Here is a 20,526-nt window from a genome sequence, read left to right on the forward strand (position 1 = left end):
ACTAACGCTAAGCTGCCTTCATACTCCGTTTCTGATTCTAATGGGGACAGCAGTACAAAATATATTTGGTATCCAATTTTCAAGACTATAAAGTATCATGTGGCAGGGCGTGGTCTGTAGCGCCGCTGCTGGGAGGCTAACACACCGAAGCTGCCTCAGCTCATCACGCCTCCCCTGCATTTAAGTCTGTACTGGGTTTTGAGTTGTTGTTGTGTGTGTGTGTGTGTGTGTGTGTGTGTGTGTGTGTGTGTGTGTGTGTGTGTGCGCGCGCGGCTGGAGCTGAAAAGCTGCAGCCAAGGAATGTTACTGAGAACAGTAACCGAGAATAAAAGTGTAACAAAGTGAACCATGTGGTCAGGTCTGCCGTGCATCGTTTGCATACCAATCATGCAGTATTGTGCTTCCAAGGAGCTTCACATAGTGGGGGTTTTTTCACTTTTTTGTAGCTATTGGTCAAGTGGTCATCACCAATAGTTCCCCAGGACTTCTGAACACTTTTAAAAGTTTTTCTTTTTTGTTTTGTTTTTTGTTCATTTTCAATCCTAATGATTTTCTTCAAGATTCAAGATTCTTTATTTGTCACATGCATAGTTATACGAGTACAACACACAGTGAAATGTAGCCTGACACACTCCTCAACTGTGCAAAAAGAGAGAACATATACAGGAGGACATTATGTGCAGTAAGTAGCATTATGTGCAGCAAGTAAGTGAATTATGTACATTAAGTGAATTAAATAAATAAGACAGTCTGGAAACTTTAAATTGAAAATATGAAAAATGTACATTGTGCGGGTGGGTGTTAAAGTGTCTAGTGCTGTAGCGAGGCTCAGAAGAGTCAGGCTGGGATGTGTTAAGAATAAGTCCTGTCTCAGTCACTTATGGATGCTTATGGATGCTTGTGGATGCTGGGGGGGTGGGGGGTGGTCCTCAGTTGTCGAAGGTGGTAAAGGCGCTGCCTAGCCTTGTTTTGGACTGGACCAGGTTTATGCCATTTGTGTGTCCGCTTGACTTCTATAGATTCAATACATTTTTTATATATATTGCTAACTCACAAAAACGATTACTGCAAGGCACTTTATATTGTAAGGTAAAGATGCTAATTATTATGGAGAAGATCCCAACAATCAGACAACCCCTATGTGAAAGCCATTGGTGACAGCAGGGAGGAGAAACTCCCTTTTAGCAGCGTCCAGGAGAACCAGGCTGAGGGGAGAAGGGAGGGAGGAAGGAGAGAAGACACACTGTGGAAGAGAGACAAATTTTAATAATATTTAATGATTAAATGCAAAGCGGTGTATAAACACAGACTGAAAAGAGGTGAGTGAAGAAACACTCATCAGTGCATCACGGGAATCCCCGCTCCATAGAACCATTATGCCTGTGCATAACCCGCCTTGACAAGTTTATATGTTTTTAAGTGCTGAATCATCCCACGACATGAATTTCACCAATCATTTAGACTAAGAAGAAAGAGCGGAAAGAAATCCACAATATGTTTTCTCGCAGCGTTAAAATCAAGCCCCCTGCTGAGCACCACGGTCGGCAACAAAGAGAATTATTATTAGTTTTCACAAGTTATGTAATAGTCATTTTTTTCCCTCTCTTTTAAAAATAAAAGCATTAGCAATGAGAGTGTGACTTTCTATAAATAATCGAGATCGTCAGAGAAGCTGTTCGTAACAACAAAACACAGAAAGTCTCCTTCATAAGAGAGGTCTTATTAATTATTAAAGAAAAAGTTTGACATTTTAGTGCACATGCTTACTTATATATGACATTTTAGAGCTGCTGTTTCTTTCCTTCCAGCCTTTGAGCTAAAGATAAGCCAACTGGCTCCTGGCTTTTGGATTTAGAATAAACAAACTTAATTGACTGAGCCCTCACCCCCAGTCCTCTCTCTGGGGAAAAGAAAAAAAATCCTAGTCCTCTTTGAGAGTCAGAAGGTGATGTATTTCATGAAAAAACTTGATGGTTTTCTAATGGTCAGAGTGTCTATAAGTTTAAGGCTCTTGCAAAAAAGTTGGAAATCATTGATTATATTTCCCAGGCTGCCCTCGTGCTCTCTTGCACATCCACACACACACTTGAGTCAGTAGCTTGAGGCTAACAGCAGCAGCAGCAACACAATTTTTTCTCAGTACCCGTTCCACCATTCCTGCTTATGGCCAGTGGTTTGGGTCACTTCACTCTCTCAGGGCAATGGGGAGTCAGCCAGAGGGCTTGAGCTAGCCAATATCCACACCACAACCACCCCCACACACGCGCACAAATAGACGCACACACACAAATACAGATACATGTAGAGAGAGCGAAAGAAGAGAAAGGAAGGGCCAGTTTTCTCCCCTGTTTTTCTCTGCCATTCAGAGGGCCAAATGAAAAGAGGGGATTCAGAGGAGGGCCGAGAGAACGGAATTGGAGTCGATGGAGAAGCGAGGACGTCGGGGTGTCACGCTGATTACAGATGAGTGCAGGGACGGACTGAAGGGCGGGAGCGAAAGGGTTAGGGGGAGACAAAAAAGATGGAAAATCGTGCTCGGGCATCTCTCTTCCTCATAATCTACCACTTCAGATGTAGGTTTGATAATTAACCCCCCCTGCGCACACATACAGACACACACACACCTGAGCAAAGTGGGAGTGGACTCCTGGCGTATCTCACACGAGCCCAATGCATAATTCATGACCAGCGCTGCGGCAAGATGAAAGGAGGAAGGGTTCCAGCACAGTGGAGAGGAGAGGAGGGGGGAGAACATGAGCTTGACACTTACAGTTTCTTCTCTCTCCCTGTTTTTCTTTTGCCGTCCTTTTCCTGGATGTTTGTATGCTCTCTGTGGGCATACAAATAGTACACCCGGAGGAAGTGTGCAAAGAGCTGCACCACAAAAACAAAGGAGCTTACACAAACTGTGGTGTGAAAACATTTTTTTAAAACTAGGCTGTCATTCGGTGGTAGCCATTAACCCCATGGCAAGGAGAGAACTCTTTTACACAAGCTAAACTCAGAGGGCTTCATCATATTTGTAAGATAAAGCACTCCTGTGGTCTCCTGTCACTCCCTTCTAATGCAGGGTTCACACTCAAGTAGCTCTTTGCACATAGGTGGGGGGGCTGGAGCTATAAGGGAAATTGAATGTTTTTGAAGAAGATGAGGCGGAGTGGGAGCTGACCGGGGAGCAGACTGAATGGGTGCATTAAGGGAGCGGCATGTCACTAATGTTCCTGCTTGTTTATCTCCATGCTGTTTTTTTTCTCACCAGATACTCGTTTGGCACACGAGAACAGAGAAACCCGTCCTTGTAAACGAGGGAAAAAAGGGATTCACAGACCCCAATGTGGAGATCTGACTGCGTTCCCGCCACAGTAAGTCTGCGCTTACTGAGCCAAGAGTTGTTACTGAGCTCAACCTTTTGTTCACTGGCAAGCTTCATTTACAAATAAGGTGAATTTAGGAGGTTAGCATCACCTGATCTCGCCTGGTTAGCCTGTAAAAGGAGCATTTATCATTAATGTTTCCTGATACGCCATTCAGTCATTTTCAGTGCCCCTCTATTAAAGTCCAATTAGCTGCTGTCCATTATTAAATGTCGCCAAGGAAATAAACAGGTTTACTGAGATTAAATTAAACCTTGGTGATCTTTTTTCAACCCGTCTTAATCCTTTCCATTGCAGGTGGCTGGCCTCTGAGCTGAGAAGGGAGAAAACGGCTAAGCTTCTCGATAAGTGCTCACATCTTAATCACGAGGAAAAGGAAAAAAAGGAGGTGGGGGGCATTTAAAGAGGGACTTAATCCTCTTGACTCAATCTGACATTTTTTGTTTAAAAAAATATGGACCAAAACAGTACATAATGTATTGTATTAAAGCACAGATTATAGCAAAAAGGCAGCAGATATTTGTCAGGTCTGCCACCGATGTGCAGAGGAGACAACAGCAAAGGAAGCCTCGCAGGGTTGGTGGGGTGGCAGGGGGGGCGGTGGTGAACAATGGCCCGCTGAGGACAGCCTAACAAAAGAGACAGCACAATACGAAGAAGGAAAAAAAGACAGCGGATTCAGCCAAACAAGTGTTTTAAGAAATATCCACCTCAAATTTAAAAGAACAAAAAAAGAGGAAATAAAAGACAAATGGGGCTGGATCTGCACATCGTATCCCCCCCTGAGAAATTCCTCATGGATTTAAGGACACGGCCCACATCATCCGCCTGGATAAAAAAACAACACACAAGAAAAAAACACCACTCCGAGGAGAAAGACGCCTGATGTGGATTTTTCCTTTTTGAGCGAACGCAAACATAGACAGGGAAGGAAACTTCTTCATTTCGGTTTGCTTTAAGTTCATTTAACTGGTTTAGGCGTTTCACATGCACTTGGCTTGCTAGTTCAATACTACTGACTCTTGCCTACATTTACTCTGTCCATTTTATAGTCATCCATCATAACTCGTACACTTGAAGACAGACTGCTGTTGCACACGTACCCCTCTGTGCTTCGAAGCTGAACTGTACAAGTAAGCATCAGAAACCTAACACTCTCCCTAGCACTTAAAAATACACAAATGTTCCTCTGTGACGACATGTATAAATACTAATTGAATATGAGAAGAGTCAGAGGAGGGGTTTGACAGATGCATTGTAATTACTGTATTTCTATGTAAAGAAGAAGAAGAAAGAGTCCCTTTCCCTGGTAAATTCCTTAGAACGACACACAACAAGGCACAGGTTCACAATGGGTTCAACACATGGAAAGAGTAATAGCACATCAGCATCATTAACGTGGCAGATTCACAACCGCTGCCCTGACACCCCCCTCCAAATCTACCCTTGACTTCATCTGCTGTAACTTTGTGAGTTTTTTGCAATGCAGAAAAACTCAATGATTTAATATTTCCCTTTATCTGTGCACAAGCACACGCACATCTGCCCCGGACCTCATAAGTCTGCTGTGTATAGCCCCCCCCCCCCAAAAAAGAAGGATGAAGCGGCATCAGAGCCTACACAGTTGGTTTTCACAAAGCCTGTCACTTCCTGTTAGCGCTAAAGAACCCCCCCCCCCCCCCCCCCCCAAACCCCAAAACATAGAGAATTATTATTATTAGTTATGGCCTCCACATATGAAATCAAATATTAAACCCAAGCCTAAAGTAACAGTGGGCTACAAGAAGAAAAGCACAATGAAAATCAGTGTTATTTTTGCTAAAGATCTGGCAGTGAGGTGATGTGTGTTAGCATCCATGGATGTCAAGAAATGGAGTCTCTGCTCCTCTGAACATTAGACATCAGTAGGTACGACGCTGCGCTGCTGAAAGTTATTCTGCATCTCGTATAATAGAGTCTCTCCTCTGCTTGATAAATCATCCATCTTAGACACAGCGGTGGCTCTCTTATCTGACGCTGGCCAGCAGAAGTAGCTGGAGATAATTCAAGAAAGAACTGAGCCTCTGTGCTGTTGCTAGATTATCTATGTCCTCCCCCCACCTCCTAAAAAGAAAAAAAGAAAAACGAAACAAAACACCCAGACCATCCTCCATAACCCAGCACACACAGCCAACTCAAAACACCCTACTGCCCCCATGAACACGTACAAGCCGCAGAACCCGTGTTATTGCAGATTTCACTTTGGATGCGATAAGATACACACGCAGACAAAGGCTGTTTGGTATCTCTAAAATAACACAGGCCGTTTCCACTGACTGCATGATATTACACCGCAGCCACGGAGAGATCGCTATCCTCCCATTATTTATTCAAAATCAAATTTAATATATTTATTTATATATTTATTTCAAGCTTGAATGTGCAATTCAGTCATGCCAGGGTTTTGCCCTTTAATCTGTATTTTCCAGTAAACAGCATGCACACATACACTATACTGTACACAGGGACGATTACACAGATCAATAACAGGTTGAAGGTGCCAGGAGGACCGTAGCACTGCTGCTGGCTGAGCTCTACTTGAGATGTGTTAAAAGTCAATGACAGAATCCATCTGAAAAGTTTGCTTTTTACGAGTGAAACAAAATGTTCCAAATGCTGCGTTTGTGTAGGCGAACAAATGCGATGTGAGGTACAGACGAGGCAGTGGTGAGTTCAGAACAATGATGCTGCGATGTCAGGACAGTTTAAATCAGGGGTGTCAAATATAAGGCCCAGGGACCAGAATTGACCTGCAAAGACTCCAGTCTGGAAAATGTGAATGACTGTATAGATTTTCATAGGTTTTGTGGCTTTTCCTGTTAATGAAGCCCCCCCATTTGTAGTATGCTAAAGTTATTAAGTAATAAATAAACAATTCATTGACAGAAATTTCCCATTTTCTCAGTATCTACTATATAAATTTGTCATTTAATAAAATATGTTTTGAATTAAAACTTTATATTTTATAATTACAGGCCAGTCTGGGCAATGAATTGTCAGAACTTTTCCAGTAATTATTAATATTTAGCATGTCATTTCACTGCTCCAGCCCATTTAAGATCAAAGTAGCTTCTTTGCGGCCCACGATGTGAAATGAATTTGACATCCCTGGTTTAAAAAGGCTTCAACGTCAGAGTGATGCTGTTTCAACTTTGCCCTTCATCTGATCCCAGCTGATGACGCATCAAGCAGTATGTGATACAGCATTAATCTGTTATAAAGTAACCGTCCTGCAATGTGCAGCAACATCAACACTGAAAGTCATTTAAAGAACATAACCCCTCTGAGGGCGTTTAAAAGGCACAATACACTTTACACACACGCATGCACACACACAGACACAAAGTCCTCCCTTTTCATCATCTCCACCGTCATCTTTCAGCCTCATGCGATTCACATTTTATGCATGTGACTCTTAAGGTTGTTTATTTGCCACAGCAATTCTGTCTCAGAGAAAGATGTTAGTTGAATCCAGATAAATAAATCACTGAGAACAACCTCACCTGGCTCTGTGTATTGTGTCCAGTGGATGCCTCTGTACTGTCTGTTGTACTGCATGTAATTTCCCCCTCAGAGTGAAGACGTTTAGGGCTCAAAGTCTGGATAAAAGTTTTGCTTTCATGCTATTGTTGTTGTAACCAGTGCATTTTTTGTGCTACTATATAAAATGGTTTTTGCCAAACTTTATGTCTACATACATCTTGCTTGTGTTTCCAGCTGTTTGTAAATCCATTGATTAGATCAAGTGTTGGACTTAATGCATCAGGTTACCTAGTTCAAATGAAGATTGAGACATTTTTCACAGTGCACATTTGAGGTATATGTTTTTTTATTTCCCCCCAAAAAATTATTAATTTAACACAAGTTAGTGGGCTCATACTGAGCTTTGAGGACAGAGACTAAGTATCGATCCAATACCAATATCAGCACTACCAAAACGATCAATATTTTGATCGATCCACCCACCTCTAATCGATCTAGAATGCATTGCTTTCCTGTAGTATGTCTTCAAAGAAAATCCCTGATGATGACCAGACACATGACAGGTTTTCATAAAAAGGAAAAGAGATTTTCAGAGACACTTTGTGTGCATGACCTATCCACAGAAGCACACAACATACCATCAGAAGGTATATTTGAAAAGCAAACAGAGTCAATAAATAAATAAAACAATTTAAAGGTTTCCTCGGCCTTGGTTAGTGGCAGAGAGGTCAAACAACTCTTTATTCACACATTGTTGTTATACAGTCTGGATGCAAGCAATAAATTAAGTCTTTCAGAGGAAGAACATTTATTATAATCAAGTTCACTCTCCTTCCGTTTCTTGATCTCCAATTACGTTTCAGGGTTTAAGGTTAAATCTGTTAAGAAAATAAATAAAAACAAAGCTGCAAACACACAGTAATGAGGAACTGCTGTGAGGAAGTTGGTTACACAGCTGCATTGCTGATGTCGTGCTCACTGACGTGTCAGTCTTGAGTGTTTTTGAGTTGCAGAAAGGCGTCAGTGCAGCTTACAGCGGTCGTGTCCTCCCACGCTATCCTCCCATCCTCCTCCCTCTTCCTCTCTTAATCCACCCTTCCCTCTTGTTCTCCTCACTGGACATCAATAGTCATGCCATAGTCTGGGCTGCTGGCGAACTGGATCTTACCATCGGTTTCCTGCTCTTCAAACACTATGACCTATGACAAGTCAAAAACATTGCATACCGGCTTATTTGAGGTCATGAAAGTACAGTAAGTGTGGGTGTTTAAGAACTAATGTCAACATACGCACACTAAGAGAGGAGAAAACAGGGAGAAAGAGCAGAAATAAAGTTGCAGAGTTGAACAAAACAGATGACTGAAAACTGCAGCGTATGACCGCCAATATGTTTTGTCATATTAGTGGAGCTCATATAAAATAGCATGTGCATATTATATTATATTATATTATATTATATTATATTATAAATAGTGGAGAAAAATCTAAAAAATGTTGTAGAGAAGGGAGAAAAACTGCATAGAACTAAATAAATACACAGATAGTTTTGTACGCACACATTCACTGGCCACTATGTTATGGACGACTTGCTAGTATCAGGTTGGACCCCCTTTGCCTTCAAAACGGCCTGAATTATTCATGGCACAGATTCAAGATAGTGATGGAAACATTCCTGATTGATGTTGGTCCATGCTGACATGATAGGATGATGTGCTGCAGATTTGCCAGCTAAATCTTCATGATGTCAATAAACACATCCCAAAGATGCTCTACTGGACTAAGATCTGGTTACCGTGGAGCCCAGTTGAGAACAATAAACTCATTGTCACATTAAAGAAACCAGTCTGAGATTACCTGAGTTTTTTGAGATGGTGTGTAATCCTGTTGGAAGCAGGCACCAAAGGATGGGTTCACTGTGGTAATAATAGGATGGCAACAATACTCAGGTAGGGCTGTGGCATTTAAACAATGCTCACTGTAAAAATATCCCCCACACCATGACGCCACCACCAGCAAATTGATACCACCACTGATACAAGACAGTGAGTCTTAAAGTTCTGACCCTGCCATGAATGCTGTGGCAGAAACCAGGACTTGGCAGAGCAGAAAACATTTTTCTAATCTTCTTCTATTTTTCAATTTTGTTGCATTTGTACAAACTGTAGCCCTTGTTTCTTGCTCTCAGCTAACAAGAGTGGGAGCCGGTGTGGTCATTTGGTGCTTTAACCGATCAGCTTCAATAAATGATGAACTGTCCTTTCAGAGATGCTCTTCTGCACGCCTCGATTGTTATGAGTGGTTATTCGAGTTTAGCGATTCTCCTCTGATGTCCTCTGATGTCCTGCATCAGAAAAGAAAACTACTGCTCACTGTATAATTGATCTTATTTTCAGACCATTCGCTGTAAACCCTACAGATGTTTGTGTGGAAAGATCACAGTGTAAGCGGTTTCTGATAAAAATTCAGATCAGCCTGTCTGGCACCAACAACCATGAAGTCACTTAAATCACCTTTTTCCCTCATTCTGACTCAGTTTCAACTGCACCAGGTCGTCTTCACTAGGTCTCTTGACTCTAGCTAAAGTGTGTAAAACAGACTTTAAACAGATTTTCTAAACGGTAAGCACATGTGTTTCTGGAGAAGACACAGTACCTGGTTGTCACCCCTGTGAAGCCAGGGTCCTGGGACATAGAGAGTTTGCTGAGGACCAGTGGACCAGTAACGTCCCAGATTCTTGCCATTGATGAACACAACACCTTTGCTCCAACCCTGTGAACACAACCAGTTCCCCATTACAGTGCGTAACGATATTAAAATATTAAAAGAAAAAAAACATGTTCCCGACTACCAATAGTAGGTGGACTTACTCATGCCTTACTGAACATCCTTTTCTCCTAAAAACCTCTTTAGAAATTGTCCGATCTCACTAGCAGAGCGAAAGAATAATATCATTGTGTAAATTTGCCCACTGAATTATAAACGAGTCAGCATGCAATCAAGCCATTTATCTGAGCATGTTTTACAGATGTGTATTAACTATGAAATAAAGACTAATTCATTAAATCAACATTCATGACAGTAATTAGAAAACCAAAAGTCAAAGTCGATTATCACTCCCCAAAATGAAATTCAGTGAAAAGCTGATCTCCTAACAGATGTCTGCTCTAAACTGAATTTCTAGCTTGATGTCAGAATTCGTAACAGATTAGAGGAGAGATCCCCCTGATAACACGGTGACGACAGCTTTAGATTGTTTATGTGAAACTTCTGTGTTTCTGTCATCTAGAAGAATCAAAACTCGAAATTCATGCAAAATAAACATCAAGAAAAAATACTTTTAAATTTGAATTTGTGTCAAAAAAAACAAACACCACTCAAATCTGTGAAGTTAGTGAGGATATCATTTCTAATGATGTTTTCCCATTTTGTACAATGGTGAAATCAACTGAATCACTCACAGGGAGTTTGATGAAGGTGTCTTGAGGTGAGCCGTTCACATAGAGTCTGCTGTGGAAAAACCCTGGGAAGGAGGGCTGATGGCGCATGGACATCCAGTGACCTGCACTCTCCAGTCTGTGAAGAATGAATAAAAAGTACAAATGTGAGTTATGTGATATAAATCTGACTTAAAAAAAATCACTTTTAGCAGGCCTGTTTGTCCGCCAGCAGCATATCACGTCCTTCATACAACATTTATTTTGCTAGCAGTGGAATATGCAGATGTATTTACACACTTCACTTTTTTAACAAGTAAGTGAATTCAAAAGGTTACAGTGATATAAGACCAGAATTTCTTCTCCGGGTAGGAATCTGCAGCTTTCATTGGTACAATGCTTTAGGACTTGACATTTTCAGCGCGGTGCTGAGGTAAGAAATTTTATTTTGAAGCTATACAGCGAGAAATACACTAGATTTGCAATTAAAATGTTACTAGGAAAAAATAAAGACCTCTAACAGGCTGACAGAGTAACCCTAGTGTTCATTAGCAATGAGAAAAACTAAATAAATAAATTGCAGTGTGGGGTACAAATGTGGAGCACAAATATGGCAATATGAGAGGGGATTCTAATAATGCAATCATGAGGGAAAAGCATTTGGTCCATGCAGAGTGCCACCTCCTGCAAAATGGCCTTTTAATGTTTGACTGTAGTGTTGTGCTTCCATGTATAGAAACCACCAGACCCGATGACCATAATGGCATTGATGGCACATTCAAGGTAGGTAGGTCATAGCATCAAAAAACTGCAAGCTGAACTCTCTGAAAATAACACAGATCACTTTCCACTGCAGAGCTATGTTCAGTTCTTGCATTTGTGTGGCCTGCCCTTGAAGGTAAAAGCCTCAAAGAACATTTCCAGAAAAACAGCAAACATACTGCAGTATTCAATGCCTGCTCTGTTTATCCATGCTAGTCCATTTCTACCCTCAGTGCCTCTTTGTCTTTGCAGTAATTTTGATGTTTTGGAGCTCTTGTAAGACCTAGGATGAAAAGGAAGGACACTCAGGACACAGGTATGAAGGGGATAAATTATCACCCAGCTCAGTTTATTCTTTAACAGAACATATTTATGCTCATTCAGCAGGTCTGCTAATTTATCCAGATAAAGCTTATGCTTATGCAAGAAGCCTGGAGAACTATTCTTGAAGACTACTTAAAGAATCTATAGAAAAACTTGTCTAAGAGAGTTCAGGCTGTGTCAAAGAATAAAGGTAGTCATACCAAATATTGACTTTTAAGCTTCTAACAAACTTCTAACAAAATATAAAGAAATCAGGGTTGGTGCAAGACTTTTACATAGTACTGTATGTTTTTAATGACATTTTGTTGTGTGTTCAACACTTATCTATGACATGGTTGTCCTTGGGCATGGAATTGGCATTTTATATATTGACTTGCCTTTAGAGCCACTAAGTGCTACTAACTCATTGGACCACCACATATTGGGTTAAAGTATTAAAAAGTACAGTTGATGTTTAAAGAGAGCAGAGTGAGGTGGGAACTCATTTTTGTGACTGATCCTCTTGGTTATGCATTTCTGCCAGTTCTTTTCTCGGTGTGCAAAATCTAGGGAGGGAAATATTGAAATCAAGTGTGCAAATATATTTACTAACATTTCCTAAACACAATTTACTGCAAAGCGTGGCGATACTTAACTCCAAAAAAAGAATGTCTTATTCTTTGGTCCTGAAATGGTGCCAATTATTGCTGCACTTAGGAGCCACCTCAGAGGTGTAAGGGTCCGTGCTAGAAGAGAGAGACGCTTCTCCACTCGTGCCAATTTATTTGGAACATCAGACAAAGATGTGATTAAAAACATATCATTTACAAAGTTTGCTCAATGAACTCAGAGATGACCTGGAACCTCCAACCTGAAGGAGTCACAAGATACCAGTGACAACCAAACTTCCAGTTTTTGCCAGCAGATTCTTTTCAACATATTGCGAGTGCTATCTCACAACCTGCAACTGGTTCCAACAGGAAAGTACGGCAGGACGGCGAGAACAGAGGGATGACAATGTTGACTTTGAACCCTACAATTTAACCGTAGAATTTTGAACTTATCATTTCAGGACCATGGAAAGTGCAAGTAGTTTTCACAGTGCTCAGTGTGCCATTAAATCTGCAAACCTGTTGTTTTTACTAAACAAATCCATCTCTCAAACCCATCCCTTGCAGTTATTGGCAGATTTAACATGTCTTATTGAAATCAAGTGACTGTGTTTAGAAAACAGCACAACTTTTGTACATCACTTGTAAAACTAACCCCGCCTGTCAGCGTTATTTGGGGATTATGCTCACACTTTATTTTTGCCCCATTTAGTAAATCTGGCCCTTAATGCTTTTAACTGAAGATGTTTTTGATGGTTTTTTTGTTTTGCATTCTGGCATCATCTCCCCACTATCAGGATGGTGATAAGCAGGATTATTACTAAATGGATTGGATAAGAAAAGGCAAGTTTAAAGACGGGGAAACACAAACGTTGGTGGGGAAACTGAATAATAACTGACACATACAAACCTGTTTACAAAGGCAGGCTTCATATCCAGACTGTGAATATTGAAGTCTCGGAGGGTGTGCTCGTTTAGCAGAATATCGCCAACAAGACCTGAAAGGTGAGTCAAAGCTGCTTCAGTTTCTTTATGGATCTTAAAACAATGTTAATGAGTTTCTCTAAGGGTCTCAAATAAAAGGAAAAGATTTCAAGGCAAGACTCGTCTGACTGGAATGTCTGCAGAGCCATCTGTTTGTTAAACTGCTTGCACCTTTGCGCTGTTCATCCAGGGTTTTTCCATAATTCACTCTTCCACAGTTCTCCACCAGTAAGCCCAGAGTTCTTTTTCCCTTCAGTGGGAAAATACATAAAACATTAAGGGGCATTAATAGAAGAACAGCAGCATTAGCACACAAAAAAATCCATTCAGTTGTTTTGATTTTAGCAACTCATCAAGGCTGATGTGTGTCTACTGTTTTCTGTAAGGCTCAAGGTGACTTTCTCATTTGTTAGGATAAACAGTTGTTTGAAAATTTGCTGTTGGCTTAATACTGGGACCCAGCTGCCAAAAAAAACACCCAGCAGCATCCCCTGAAGCTTTCAGATGCTGCATTCTGTTAAATATTTACAACTTTATTCTTTTCAAACAGCCAACTGTCACATTTTCACAGAGAAGGACAGACAGACTCAAAAGTTACCTTCCCATCAGGTACAGCAAGTTCTTGCACCGTATAGTCCAAAACGCCTACAAAATGTTTATCCACAAAAACCTGGGGAAAAGAAGGAAAGTTGAACATAGATGTTTTTGTCTTTCACTGCATTCAATCTTTCCTGAGAACTGCCCACTAATACCAGACCAAATGGTCGCAGCCTTGACTTGTAATCCACAAGTACGCTGATCAGGAAATCGCAGCTTTCTAGGTCCAAATGTTGTCACAAAGACTGTGGATGGACTGTGTGTGTGTCTGTCTTCCTGTCCTTACCAGAGCTCTGTCTCTGACATTGTTCTGCGACTTGAGAGCTCCGCCACTGGTGATGGTGGTCTCATAGAGCGTGTAGCCATATGACTGACCATTGTTATTGTTCACGGGGAGATTCTCCATGTTCACCGGCCTCTCCGACTTGAAAGGCTACAAGATATGCATAAGACAGGTATTTTAACACACAGCATAAATACATATATATACAGTTTGTGTGTGAAATTCGGATTTTTAAAAATATGAATGAATAAAATACAAGATAACCTCTCTCAATACAGATTTGACAAGTCTTCCACTTGCAATATGACCTGATGTTAGTGTTTACCATTAACATTGGCGCTTTCCTATCTGCTGCTCTTTTATTCGGCAACAATCTCCTACCCTTGGGAGGCGCATTATCTACCTTTCACGAGACAATAACCACTCCCTGCTATGACACGATTAACCACATACCTCCAAATGCACAGATACAATATCAAGCTCAGACAACCCACTCAGCAGCTCTGGAGCGGCTGGAGAGAAAACATGCTTTTTAAACAAGGGTGTGCGGCTGGACAGGGGCACAGTAATTGCCGTCTCACAGGAAAGCAAATTATTGCGATGGGGAGTGAATAATTAATGTTGTAAGCAACTGCCAGACCTGCTACATCTGCTCTGAATATAAATGCCATTGAAGAACAAGGCGTAAATGGCTAAATTAGACCGGTAGACATGAAAATAAGCAGAAATGACAACACCACCTTAAAAGGTTGGTTGGTGTTTAACCTTAATTGTTTTCTTCTTCCTCCTCTTTAGCAAAGGGACATTTGTTTTTTTGTGCGTGTGTGTCGCATTCGGGCTTTTATTTCCACAACAATCTCTACAGTCATGAAGCTGCACACGGCTGATTTCTGCTGCTCCCTGAGCAGGCCGCCGGTGTAGTTAGGAGAAAATGTCTTGCTCCGAGCGCTGTTGTTCATTTTCTTGTTCAGACTTCTCACAATAGCAATTCACCAGAATCATTTAAAATTAGCCGGGACACGTGCCTTGTGTGATAATGCTTTGTTTTTGGATCATTTAAAAAATGAGACACAAAAAAATGCTCAACTAAAGATGCATATAAACAAACCCCAAAGAGCACAGATGATTAATTTGACAAACTATAGCTAAAGTTCCTTATCATTTATCTTTTTATTATTATCATTAGGAGTTAGAAAAGCCAGAAAAGTGGCTACAAAAGTTAACAAAGGTAACAACCAAAGGCTAACAGTAAATTGTCTGTGAGCTTGGTTGAATTTCTTATGTATTCTCTCTGTAAACAACCTTGCAGCTTTGCTACACCGTGCAGATGAGCGTTGCTTCGTGAGACGCTGTTATTGTTTATTAATGCGTTCCCCATATTTTGGCACTCGCACTGCGGCTGTAGCTTACCTTGTCAGTGAAGCGCAGACTGTCCCACAGAGAGATGTGCTGCTGGATGACAGCGGGCTGGTATGCTCTCCGCTCATGAACAGGGGGCAGTTCAGGGAGAGGCTGAGCTGTGAAAACAAGGTGGGAAAAATAAGCATAGCCTGCAGTTTGGCTCTCTGTCCTTATCCTCTATTCACCACAAGGAGCTTTATTCTTTAGGGAGCTTTTGTAATTATAAAAGGAGTTTGCCTGCCTGTCAGAATTATCTGGACATGTTCTATACAGACGGGCGACGAATGAAATTCAAGTCTCTCTTAAGAAATTAACAAATATGTGGACCCTCTCACTGTAGTGGTCAAGGATTCAGCTTCTTCCTTTAGTTTGTCAGCTATTAAGAACAATTTTGAATACTGCTGCAAATACAAAGAAGATCTGTTACATCTGGCATGTGAATGATACACTGAAATAGAGAAAAGGTTGCTGGACATCCTCCTAGATTATTAAACCACGACCTCGTACAAGACTTTCATTCTCCAGCCTTTAGATGCTGTCCCTGAAAAACTGTTTGAGCCTCCTTGGATGAGCCACAAAAAGTCCTCAGCAGCATCCAGTTTGCATTCCAGTTTACAGTCTCTTTACAACGATTAGCAGTGGTTGCCCATGCCCTCTAACAGCTTTTAAAGGTGTTAAAGCACACAGTGGAAGAAGTTTCACATGGCCAAGTGGTAACAGCTGGAATAGCCAACACCTTTCCTCTAGATATCTCCCTCACTGCCTCAGCGGTGGATCAAATCTAACATAAGATGACTAAGAACACATACAGACACTAACTACAGACTTAAGGCCTGCCTTAAATTCAATAATTTAAGTGATTTAATGTACCGTTCTGTAAGTGTGTTCTGTTGTTTATAGCAGCGAAATAATACGAAATGCCCAAAGAATATAAAATCATAGGCTTGTTTTAAGAGCCATGAACCTTGACAGAGTTCGGGCAGTCAAAGGTAAATCTAAAAAAAAACCACTCCAGGAAAAAGACACAGCTCTGACACAACGTACATGATGACAACCAAACAATAAAAACATATCAAGTTGATCTAATTAAGGAATTAGGTCATGTGTTCGCAGCTGCCGAGAAGAACACAGAGCAGTTTCAGACTCTCATATCCGGGCCATTGCTCATGCTCAGCAGACTACAAACCATAAGGATGAATCACGCACAGGCAGCCTTTCAAACTATCTTCAATCACCACGGTGTTGAGCAAATTATTAGCTTGTTGTGCTGAATTCAATCCCAGATTGCCGAAAGCTAGCCATAGCCACAGAACACTTGAGACTCCTGCACCCGACCGCAAAACCCTTGTTTTACAAAGAGGGAAAACTGCCTAACCAATAAACGTGACAGAAGGCCGAGGATGTAATTTTGAAGATGAGCAGTAATTGAGGGTCATTGACTTGGACACATTTCTGCCACACATGCACAAACCCTCAGACACACACACAAAAACATATCTGTAATCCATGCTTGTAATCATATGCAAAGTGATCCTGCTTTAGCCAACAGAGAACAGGTTCTACAAGGAGAATTTACTAAAGAGGGCGATGGAAGAAAAAGGAGGGGAAGAAGGAGCGATAGAAGATCTGGGAGCCCGTCTCGCCAGCAACGCACAACACTCACTGTGGTAGTGGCTGAATAAATTCCTCAGAAGATGGTACTTGTTGGTGTAATCCCCAGCCTCGGATAATGGAGCATCGTAATCTGAAAGATAATGCGCTATCAGAACATAGGCTCGGGAGGCAGAGAGGGAGGCAGAGATGCCTCTTACTGTGGCAGATGCTTTCACTGTGCGCCCCTATCAAACATCTCGAGGCAGCAGCGGGCCGAGACATATTGCACTTTATCTTGACAGAAAATGGAGGCTTTGTGAGGCAAAAAAGGTAAAAAGGCATTGGGAGAAATAAACACAAGTATGAGGGGCTGCTGAAGGTCAGAGGTGGCCTTGCCTACTGTGGAGCTTGTTTTTTTTAGAATTCTCCTCCTTTCTGAAGAACAAGGTCATTACAATGTTAAGTACCCTAGAGGAGGATATAAAACCCATTGTACCATCTTTAATTTACATTCCCGTGCATTTATTAGGTAATGAATTCATCTGTGTGCTCTGCATATTTACAAGTTTCAGGTCAGATGCTGCTGAGTAGAGATAGCACCATCTACAGACGTCTCAAATATCCTTATCATATTTTTTTATCTACCAAACAACCTCCCATTTGTTTCAATGTAACAAGCTGACAGAATGAGACTATGTTTCCAATGAGTTATTATCTACATGACGCATGCAAATTTTAGCCTATTGTTGTGCAAAATCCGTGGGCTTTGATAAGTGTCACTAATTACGAATATGTGCCTGTGTTGAATCCTTGCAGCAGGGGCAAGTTAAAGCCTGACCAGCCAGCCATGTATAACTTCATTTTCCTTCCAGCTCTAGCAGAGAGGTTTGTTTATTCAAATGTCAGGAAATACTGGCCAGTGTGCTTTAGAAGCTCATGAAAGACAAACTGATTCGTTCCACATACCGTAGCTTGTTACCATGGGTTCAGGTGCCGGTAGTCCAACAGCAAAGGCCCCACTCATGAAGCCAAAATTTGTCCCCCCGTGGAACATGTAAAGGTTGATGGACATGTCCAGCTTAAGGATTTCGGTCACCACAGGTATCATTTCTGTCGAGAAAACCAAAATAAGGTTTAATTTAGCTGAAAGTTTCCCATATGACCAATGAGTGAAGCAGGGAATAACAAACAGGACTTGAAGTCACAAAAGGGGGAAAACAAATCCACACAGACTCGAATTTAATGAGCTAGAGCGGCTGTTTTAATACCCCTATTGCCCTCAGTGTCACTTTAACTGAAACACAAACCACAAATCCTATTACAGGAAACTATAATTTATTACGGGGCAATGCTCACACCCAAAAAATGGCCTATTTTCTTGCACAAATAAGCTTAATATATTTTGTAATGAACGTGGCTAAGAAGGTAATTAAGAATTTAAATTGAATTTTAGTAGTGTAACTGGACTGAGTTTAATGATTCTAATCAAGAGGCGTTAGCCTTTTTGAATAACAATCGGGCTAGGCGAGCAGTAGAGCTGGACTCGGCTGGTTTCATGGTGGCAGAACTCACTGTGACCAACTGCTGGGTGTGCTGCAGTCTGCAGAGCACTGAACTGTCAAGGACATGAATCCCCCTCTGAATATTTCAGTGTTCATTTCATTGCTGTGACAGTTTCTGCGTGGTGAGGGTTTTTCTTTCTCCCCATTTTCCTTTTCAGAGCATTTTTTTTTGTTAAGATGCGGATGGCTGCTAGGAATGACAAGAGCAAAAAGGAGGCTTGAGGCACTGCAATCTTTTCAAGAAATAAGATGTTTCCAAGAGCACTCAGGATGATGATGCCATAGTGTCTGACTGCCATTAATCTCAACAATTGTGAAATAGGTGCTATCATTTACGTCATGACTGTGCATTAGACTATAAATAACACACACAACAGCAGCATATGCTATACAGCTGATATGTGGGGTACAATGTAGAGTTAAAGAGAGAATTCTTAGATTAAAAGACATGAAGATTTGCTGTTTTATACAACCCTGTTAAACATACATACACATATATACATATACACACATATATACATGTATACACATATATATTTCTGTACATTTGTGTATATATATCAGCAAATAGCTAATATATCAGTCAGGCCTGGGTAAAATATAAATAATAATACAATGTAATGATTTTTTAACCAATATAAACCATTATTTAATTTAAAACAGTACAAAGATAAGATATGAAATGATGAAAATAAGAAACTGCATTGCTTTATGAAACTGTACTGCACAAACTTGTTTATCCCAAAATACATAGGAAAACTCCATTAGTATTTACTTTTTCTGCCACTATATACTTTTGCTCCATTGCAATTTAATCTATTTCTATTTTTTTTTATTCAAGTGCAACAATAAACCATTGTAATATGTACAAGTTACATTTAAATTAAATAAGTGAATTGCTATTTCTATACTTTTCCTGTGTTTGCTATAATTTCACATAAAAGTGTCAGAGATTGCAAATATAAAAAAGATTCCACAGGAATTTTGTCATTTTTGGCAAGGTCTCATTTGAAAAGAGATTTTAATTGCAAAGACAAAGATAAAATCAAAATTAAATAAATAAGTAAATGTCCTTTGCTCTTAAGCAGGCAGATATTGCATGAAACATGCATCACGTTATTTCTCATACAAAATACAAACCAGTATAGCAACACTATGGGAAACCCATGATGATGTCTTCCCACCAACAGAAATGTAGTGCACAACACTTGATCTGTATCAGTGTTTTTGTATCCGTTTATCTTTTGTGAGGCTGCAGGAAATACAGATGGGAACTCCTCCACCTCAGTTCAATAAAAATCAGTGAAGCATATCTTTGAACAATTCTGCAATTAAGAGCATGGTACACAGCCTCTGGTCTGTGATACTTGGCTTACAATCAACCAAGCATTAAAGCTATATAAATCTCTAACAAAGCCATCAAACAAGTAAGAAATGACCATATGCTAAGCTGTATACCCCAGCTGCACTGTGTGGGCTCAGCGCCTTCTTTGAAGAAACATGGCGTTAGACACTGTCTTACACTCAGCCTGAAGAAAGGCTCACACAGCTCCCATGGCAGTGAGTTTGTCCTTACACAGTCTTTCCTCTGGCATAGACACTGTTTTATACTCAGCTAAAAGGTTTGTCTTAAACCTCTCTTACCCTACGGCACTGTGACTCTGTCTTACTCTCAAGACAGCCTGTTTTACTTTCACTGATTTTGTAGTAGCTTGCAGCACCAAACCTGTCTTGCTCTTGCCTCAAATTATCCACCACTATCGACCGTCTGTAAAAAAAAAAAAAAGTTTCACCCACAACAAAGAATCCATCTGCAGTAATCCTAACTTACGCTCATTCGAACCCCACACGCTCATCATGGATCCTGAATTTCTATTAAAGAAAACATGTTTTTTACATTTGTAAAAATAAAGCACGTCTTACCTTCAGCAGTGTAAACATGGTGGAGCCCGCCCCAGAGATCAAACCAGCCAGACCAGTACTCCATCACCATTTTAGGTTTCTGAGGCTAGTAAAGAAAACATGTTTTAGTGTAACTACTCAACCAGTAAAGCAACTGATAGTTTGAACCTTTCAAATCCCTTTCATAGAAAACAGTTT

The 20,526-nt window shown here is 40.7% G+C and overlaps 2 protein-coding genes across 8 annotated transcripts in view; one reads left to right on the plus strand and one right to left on the minus strand.

Annotated features, from left to right (window-relative positions):
- b3gat1a (beta-1,3-glucuronyltransferase 1 (glucuronosyltransferase P) a) overlaps positions 1–4,957 on the plus strand; it is an 86,797-nt gene extending 81,840 nt beyond the window's left edge. For all 4 annotated transcript variants that reach the window (XM_082502205.1, XM_082502207.1, XM_082502208.1 and 1 more), the window contains 2 exons: positions 3,260–3,362; positions 3,672–4,957. In XM_082502205.1, the coding sequence (XP_082358331.1) occupies positions 3,260–3,346 (87 nt within the window). In that variant the 3' untranslated portion in view covers positions 3,347–3,362; positions 3,672–4,957. The remainder of the gene's footprint in view (positions 1–3,259; positions 3,363–3,671) is intronic.
- A 2,637-nt stretch (positions 4,958–7,594) lies between these two features.
- Positions 7,595–20,526, minus strand: part of LOC309687964 (beta-galactosidase-1-like protein 2) — a 29,864-nt gene continuing 16,932 nt past the window's right edge. For 3 of the 4 annotated variants that reach the window (XM_082503325.1, XM_082503327.1, XM_082503324.1), the window contains 11 exons: positions 20,350–20,434; positions 17,831–17,974; positions 16,935–17,015; positions 15,281–15,387; positions 13,874–14,020; positions 13,589–13,660; positions 13,162–13,240; positions 12,917–13,004; positions 10,355–10,469; positions 9,549–9,665; positions 7,595–8,095 (listed from right to left, as the gene is read on the minus strand). In XM_082503325.1, coding sequence (XP_082359451.1) covers positions 8,009–8,095; positions 9,549–9,665; positions 10,355–10,469; positions 12,917–13,004; positions 13,162–13,240; positions 13,589–13,660; positions 13,874–14,020; positions 15,281–15,387; positions 16,935–17,015; positions 17,831–17,974; positions 20,350–20,434 — 1,122 coding nt within the window. In that variant the 3' untranslated portion in view covers positions 7,595–8,008. The other variant, XM_082503326.1, reaches the window with a different exon arrangement.

Source organism: Aulonocara stuartgranti (assembly GCF_965226115.1).
Source record: "Aulonocara stuartgranti genome assembly, chromosome: 14".
NCBI classification, from domain to species: Eukaryota; Metazoa; Chordata; class Actinopteri; order Cichliformes; family Cichlidae; genus Aulonocara; species Aulonocara stuartgranti.